Source organism: Mercenaria mercenaria, chromosome 6 (assembly GCF_021730395.1).
Source record: "Mercenaria mercenaria strain notata chromosome 6, MADL_Memer_1, whole genome shotgun sequence".
Taxonomy (NCBI): Eukaryota; Metazoa; Mollusca; class Bivalvia; order Venerida; family Veneridae; genus Mercenaria; species Mercenaria mercenaria.
Genome location: NC_069366.1, coordinates 50,963,993 through 50,972,115, shown reverse-complemented (window position 1 = coordinate 50,972,115; position 8,123 = coordinate 50,963,993). Strand labels below are relative to the sequence as shown.

The window sequence follows — 8,123 nt, the reverse complement described above, 5'->3', positions numbered from 1 at the left end:
TACATTTTTTTAAAAATTTCTTCGCTTTGTCGTTCCTGTCCTTTGGGCTTCAACAGTCAAGTTCTTTAAATTTTGCTCCCATCCTCTGATGTAACTCTTCGGGCGTATATTTTCACGCTTGGCGGAGCTCTTGTGACTGGGCCCAGAAAAAGACTTAAAATTCAAACTGTGACTCATACTTTTCATCTTGCCAGAATTTATCACACAGTTCTAATGAACAGCACAGACACCAAAGGTGAAAAGTAGAAGATAAATTTTAACTCGACGCCACTGCCTTCATATTTAGTGAATACTGGTATACACTCTGCAAATGGTAAAAATGCAGTACAAAGGCATTTCTATTCCCAGTCTGTTTGTTTATATATATATATATATATATATATATATATATATATATATATATATATATATATATATATATATATATATATATATATATATATATATATATATACTTCCACTGACACAAATATCACTCAGGTGGCCCTCTTATTATACAGTCTTTGACTGATTGTCATATCATATGGATGCATTGCTACTTCTTATTTTCATCAATGGTTCCCTATTGCCTAACAATAAAAGAATGCCTGAATCGTGTCTGCCTACCTGACAATGAGAATTCTCCATAAAATTTTGAAAAACATGTGACACAATCTTGCATTGATTGTGTGAATTCTTGAACCTTGGTGATTGTAAATGAGCTGTTTTAATGGGACAGATGGTCTGGAATGAGAAATTTATAGTTGAAGATGATTAACCTTTAGCCTGCTGGTGGCAGTTGATTCTGCCTTTGTGACCAGTGCAGACCAAGATCAGCCGGCACATCCATGCAGGCTGATCATGGTCTGCACTGTGCTATTCAGTCAGTAAATTTTCAGTGAACATCCCTTTGAATAATAAGTGGTACTGCCCAAATTGAATGATGGACCAGTCCATTTTAGAAATTTGGCAGGCTAATGTTTAAGTAGTAAGTATGCATGCTACTGTATATCATTTGAAAAGGGAATTTAAAAACAGAAACACGTTCTTTTTTCTTTGCAGAAATATGGTGTCAAGATTTATTGCCAAGTACCCCATTGTAAAAACAATGGGTGCTTATTTCTGTATAAATGTGGCAGCAGACTTTAACGAGCAGGTGCTCATCAAAGGGAGAACAAAAGAGACATATGACCTAGGGAAGACAGCGAGGATTGCTGCCACATGCACTTTCGTCACTTCACCAATGATGTTTGTTTGGATCAGGTTTATAGATAGGTAAGCTGGACAAAAATCATACAAGTTTATGTTACAAGTAGTAGTACAATGTTGTCCAATTTTAAAATTTTAAATGAAAAATCTATCACTTATAGCAATGATTTATCAGAAAAGCATTTGTTTTGATTGAATGTCTAGATGTACAAATGGTATTGATAGAAACATGGATTTAGTTAACCTTCTGCACATACAAATGTATATTGAAGTTCGTCAAAAATTCTGAAACTATTTCCCGAGATGAGATGAACAGTTTTCTTAATGTCTCATCTTTGTAACTTTCTCATTTTTCAGTCAAATTCAGGCAAAGTTTTTAAGCATTTATTATAATTGCATATCAATTTTCAACTGAATTGTTACCATATTAATATTTTTGTCTCCCACATATAGTGGTGGGGGGGCGGGGGGCATATCGATTAAGTGCTGTCCGTCTGTCTGTATATGTGTCACAGATTGTCCATGCAACTTCTCTACACCGGTAGAGGCATTTACATCAAACTTCACAAGAGTTATCATTGCCAAGCGTAGTTGTGCATGTGATTGACATTTTCTGGTTTGATGATTTTCAGCTGAGTTATGGCTCTTGATTCGTCAATGTTTATAATGTTTTGGCCACTTCTTTTACATTATTTGGTGGGGTTACACTTAACATAACAGGAGTGATCATTGCAAAGTCTCATTATGCATATTACCGACATTTTCTCTATTACTGAGTGAATTTCCACCAAACCTTTCAGAAGTTATCATTGCTAAGCCTTGTTATACATATTGCCTGCACTTTCCCGATCAATGATTTTCAACAGAGCTATGGCCGTGGATTTATCAAATTTTATGTTTGGCCACATCTCTGATTATTTTACGTATTTCTACCAAACCTGTTAGTCCTGAGCCTTGCAAGTTTTTCGTAAAGCTACAATACACATGTATTGATTAGATGGCCCCATCACCAGCACGTTTCAGTTTAGTAATTTACAGTGGAGTTATGGCCCTTGATCTCTCGTATTTACCTTTTCCGGCCAACTGCTTCGATACCACTAGGATGAATTACACCAAACTTCACAATAGTGATCATTGTCTTGTGCATATCTTGCCATGTTCCGATGTAGTGCTTTTCAGTAGTGTTGTGGCTCTTGATTCATCAAATTTTGTGATGTTTTAGCCCGTTCTCTTAGCGTAGTTGTGTACCTTGTCGGAATGTTATGGGTCAGTGACAATCTGTGGTAGCAACTAGTCCAGTTATGGCCATTTACCTGTGGCATTTTACTATTTCTGCGTTGTAAGTGGTGGGAGACATAGTTTTTCTTGAAAAACAAACTCTAACTACATTGTACATTTTACTTTCATTACAGGGCTATCCCTGGAAAAGCTTTACTGTCTGTTGTGAAGAAAGTTGTTGCTGATGCTTTCGGTTTTGCCCCATGTGTAATCTCCACATTCTATATCAGTAAGTATATATTATGTTCTTGTACCGGTAAATCAAAAACTGTGCCCATGTTTTTACTCAATATTTGATATTGAGGAATATGTTGTTGTTTTATGAATAGTTATAATCAAACATTGATCTGTTTGGTCTGAGATAAGCAATGATTGATTATTGAAATTCACACTTTTTATGTGTTTGTGGAAATAGTTATGTAGCTTCTCATAATTGAAAGAATACTTTTGATCAGTGATACCTACTCCTGGTAATGAAGTATACAGCACTACTTTCCAGGCATGATTTTTCTTTGTGATTTTTGTAGGTTGGAGGATCTATTAGTTCATTTTATTTCAGCCACAAATATTTTAGAAGGCAAGAAGGATTTAACAGCAGAATGGAAGCAGAAGTTTTATCCCACATGGACGGTAGGTTGAAGACAGGCTTTTAATTTAAATGTTGTTATAAATCTTTAGTAATATTAGGCTAGAATAGTGGAACCAAGAACTAATACAGAATAAAATTAATTTATTTATTTTTCAACTCTCATATGTATTCTTCAGGGTAAAGCATATACAAAAATCTACTAACACGTTTAAAATCGGAAGTAAATGTCATGAGAAATAATTCTGCAAGTAGAATAATGAATATATTTCGAGAGCAGTTCTTGTTTTGCTAATTGTCAAGTTTATGAGAAGTTTTAGCAAAGCAATGTATAAAAGTTAAAGAAGGTTATACTATAAACAGAATAAATTAGCATTTCCATGTCCCATGGAGTCTTTTTCTCATCCTGTCAATTGGTATCTATATTATAATTTTCCGTAAGTTTTTTTTTTGAAGTGCTCACAGCTTTCATACCAAAGATCTATAAAGTTATTCTATAACTATGTGCCTACTAAATTCTCTAAATTTGTTTTTATGAAGATAATTTAACATTATTATTTGTTGTTGCTAAAAGAAATATATTTATTTCAGACGGGATTGTGTTATTGGCCCTTTGTCCAGACTGTAAATTTTGCCATGATACCTTTAAAATATAAAACCTGCCTTTATATGCCAACAGCGTCTTTCATCTGGATGAACTATCTTTGCTATATGAAAGACAAGGTATGTCCCTTATATGTTATGTTTTATTGTTTTTGGAAGCAGATTCAATGGTATATACATGTACTTGGAAATGTCTTATTTGACAATGGAATAAAAAAGAAATTCTTTTGTCCTGTGATTTATCTATGAACGTTTTGTTGAAAACAGTAGAAAATTCCGTTTGCTTTAAGCTTTTAGTCACATAGAAAAAGAAATCTGAAGGAATAATGTTAAGATTATTTAGGTCTGCATTGTAATTTGGAATTTTAGATGAAGAAAGACTCTTTAATATAACTTTATTCAGTTCGTAAAGTGTATTAATTTTGTTTTATTTCTGTTACAGAAAATTGTTTATGGTGATGAAGAAAAAGACAAAAAATCTGTGGTAGCAGCTAGTCCAGTGTTACAGAGTGAACATTTAACACATGTGTTTAAAGTGCCTACAGAAACACAGAGTTCAGTGCCACACACTTTTTTTCAAAATGTAGACATTCATACATCCTCACATAGACTGTGTTCAGAAACTTCTGCGAAAGAATTGTCAAAAGCCCAAAGTTCACAGCCATCAGGACACTGTGTTCAAAGTGATGCAGGTTTTAGTGTTACTCAAGTAGTTTCTCAACAGTCAAGAATACAGTTACAAACAGACTTTTTTACACATGCGGTTATTCTTAGCCCTTACTGAAGAAGACTACACCATTGTGGACTAGTTACAAGTTTTCTTTTAAGCTCACCTGAGCCTTGTTTAGGGCGAGCAATGAGTATAGATGGAGTCACAGTGAGTTTGAGACTGAAAAGGATTTCCACTTGATCATTAAAGAAAGCTTTTGCCTACAGTAATTAAACATCATAGGATGATTGCTTGTGGTCAGTCTATGACCACTATTGTTTTGGGGTCATTAGGTCAAAGGTGAAGGTCCCAGTGCCCTTGATACTGATGACAGTTTCAGCTCAGTAACTAAGAACACTTATACTTCGTAGGATGAACTGTCTTTGATCAGTGATGACCCCTATGGCTTTGGGGGTTAGCAGGTTTAAGGTCAAATCCCAGCGACCTAGACTGAAAATAAATTCTGCTTGATAGTTAAAAAATGCTTCGGCTGTCGATCTTCATAGGATGGTTGCCTGTAGTCATTATATAGCCCCTTTGTTTTTAGAGGTCAAAGGTCAAGGTTTGTTTATACACCCATTTGCTCCCTACAGACCACCGTGGATGCATATGTGTTTTACAATTAGCTCTTATTCTTTGTGAAACTACTGGCGGCCAGTGTAATGCCAAACTTGGTTTGAAGCATTCTGAATGGACCTGTCCCAAGTTTGTTCAAATGGTTTTACTTGGCCCCTTTTATGATTCACAAGCTGTAAAAAGAAAACGGCATTCAAACAACTTCACTTGATGGATGTACATTAAACTTGGTATTATCCAGTTTGTATTATCCTTGTACAGAACACTCTTCAATTTCAAATGGTTTGGCTTGGCTCATTTAAAGAACTACCAGAGCTTGAAATAGAAAAAAAATGTTCCAGTGACATCTTCTCTTTAACCAAATATTAAAAAAAAATGTTCCAGTGACATCTCTTTAACCACAGATGGATCTTCACCCTGTCCTCTCTTAGATTTGTTCAAGATGTTCTGCTTGCTACCTTGTAGGGGCTGCCAGAGCTAAAAATGGAAAAAACAACTTAAAACAACTTGTTCTTATGAATCACTTGATGGGTTTTCCCAAACTTTGTTCCACAGCTGCTAATCGTCCTGGCATGTACCTCGGTCTGTATCGTTCAGATGGTTTTGAAACATATAAGTCTGATTTTAAACATCTTTTTCCTCATGAACAGTTTGAAATAATCTTGGTCTGTAGCATCACTGGATGGACCTTTCTAAGATTTTTACGGTTTTGCTTAACTTAAGGTGGGGGTTGCTAGCCAGAGCTGAAAGAAAACCCTTTTAACAACTTCTTCAGTCTTAATTCTGGTCTGAATTAAAGGTCAGAAGGTCAAGATCCTCCTTGGGTGAGTGATCTAGTCCGATTTGGATTGTTTGTTTAATTTCAAAAGTTTTTAAGTTAACTTATTTGTGCCAAAGAATTTTTATTCAAATAAAGTTTTAAACTAACTTTGTGTGAGTTACTTGCTTTTAAACCTTCTGGTCTGATTTAAAGGTCAGAAGGTCAAGATTTTTTCTGTGACCGCTTGATGTCCGTCGTGCGTTGTCCATCCGTCAACAATTTCTAAAAATTCTTCTTCATCAAAACCACTGGGCAAATTTACAGCAAACTTTACAAGAATGATCCTCGGGTGGCCCCCTTTCAAAAGTTTTCAAAGAATTGAATTCCAAACAGAACTCTGGTTGCCATGGCAACTGAAAGGAAAACTCTCCTTGTCTGAAACCACAAGACCTAGGCCTTTGATATTTGGTATGTATCATTGCCTTGTGGTTCTCTACCAAGACTATTCAAATTTTTAACCTGGCGTGAAAAGAGGCCCCGCCTCGGGGGTCACAAGTTTTACATAGACCTATACAGGAGAGAAACTTCTCTGAAACTGCAAGCCCTAGGCTTTTGATATTTGGTATGTTGCATTGCCTAGTGGTCCTCTACGAAGATTATTCAAATTATGAACCTCAGGTAATAAGAGGCCCCACCCATGGTGTCCCAAGTTTTACATAGACTTATATAGGAAAAAACTCTAAAAATCTTTTTGCCTGAAACTGCAAGGCCTAGGCTTTTAATATTTGGTATATTGCATTACCTAGTGGTCCTCTACCAAAATTTTTCAAATTATGCCCCTGGGGTGAAAAGAGGCCCTGCTCTGGGGATCAAAAGTTTTACATAGACATATTGGAAAAAACTTTAAAAATATCTGAAAGTTCAAGGCCTAGGTCTTTGATATTTGGTATGTAGCATTACCTAGTGGTTCTCTAACAAGATTGCTTAAATTATGGGGTGAAAAGAGGCCCCGTCCCGGGGGTCACTTGTTTTACATAGAGCAAAAAGCCCTTTTAACTCAGCAATGCTTGAGCCTAGGACTCGCAAACTAATAGAGATGTGAACACAGCTCAGATATTTTACATGAGGGATTTAGGTTGCCCTCTTTCAGAACTGCCCAAAGAATTGAAATCTTTGCAGAACTTGGGTTACCATGGCAACCGAAAGAAAAATCTTTAAATATCTTCTCCTTTGGAAACTAGCCGGATTTCAAAAATATTTTTCAGGAATGATCTCTGGGTGACCCTTTACCAAAATTGCTCAAGCTGTTCTATTTCGATAAAAAAAAACATGGCCGCCAGGGGATGGGGTTTATTAACACTCCAGAGGCCACAGTTGAGATCCAAACTTTATGAAATTTGGTCAGAATGTTTGTCTTGATGATCTATAGGTGAAGTTTGTAACTGTGTCATGTGGGATCAAAAACTAGGTCAGTAGGCCAGATCAAAGTAAAATCTTGTTAACACTTGTAGAGTCCACAGATTAAGTTTGAAACTCATGAGAATTGGTCAGAATATTTTTGTTGATGACCTCTAGGCCAAGTTCAAATCTTCAAAGGTCACTCGCTCAAATCAAAGGAAAAGTTTGTTCACACTCCAGAGGCCACTTTTATGACCCTATCTTCATGAAACTCGGTCAGAATGTTTACCTTGATGATCCTTAAGCCAAGATTGAAACTGGGTCATGTGGGGTTAAAAATAGGCCACCTATTGAAATCAAAGGAACGCTTGTTAACATTCTAGAGGCCACATTTCTGACCCTATCTTCAAAAGATATCCTATGATGTTGTACCTTTTAGATTTTTAAATAAAAATATTTTTAATTCCGGAAGGGGAATAAGGTCGGTCTATCACGCTGTACTCGATGCAAATGTAAACCGGAGAGAAAAAAAATGAAGAGTATAAGACATTGATGATGGAAGCTTATTATTAATACACAAACGAATGACAATGAATTTAAACAATCTAAGTTTGGGCTTTAGTCTTTACGGGCTTACATCTTATGATAAATGACAAGATGTTTGTTTAAAAATCCACCACAATCCATAAATCAAAGTCTTGATTTGTGATTGCATGACCAATGATAATTAAATTAGAATTCTAAAAAGACATTAACGATCGAAAACAACGATATTGTCATTGTATTGAATTCTGCGCATCCCGCCAAAAATAAGGTGACCTCTCATAATGACACGTAACACAGAGCTTGTATTTATGGTCTTGCTTGCAACAAATCAATACTCTTCACAGATTATTTGTTCAAAGTTTTATTAAAATACCTGTATGCACATGCAACCGACTTTAAAATGTGCCATAATGACGTTAACTTGCCTTTTAATCCAACACTGACCATATCTTATACCGTTACTTTGAAACTGCCATGAA

The 8,123-nt window shown here is 35.7% G+C and overlaps 1 protein-coding gene across 1 annotated transcript; it reads left to right on the top strand.

Moving 5' to 3' along the window:
• The first annotated feature begins 1,018 nt into the window (after positions 1–1,018).
• LOC123548923 (mpv17-like protein) lies at positions 1,019–5,867 on the top strand. The gene is made up of 5 exons (XM_053545877.1): positions 1,019–1,254; positions 2,601–2,695; positions 3,026–3,096; positions 3,644–3,775; positions 4,098–5,867. The coding sequence occupies exons 1-5, from the start codon at positions 1,046–1,048 to the stop codon at positions 4,437–4,439; spliced, it is 849 nt and encodes a 282-aa protein (XP_053401852.1). The 5' UTR covers positions 1,019–1,045; the 3' UTR covers positions 4,440–5,867.
• Positions 5,868–8,123: the final 2,256 nt, after the last annotated feature.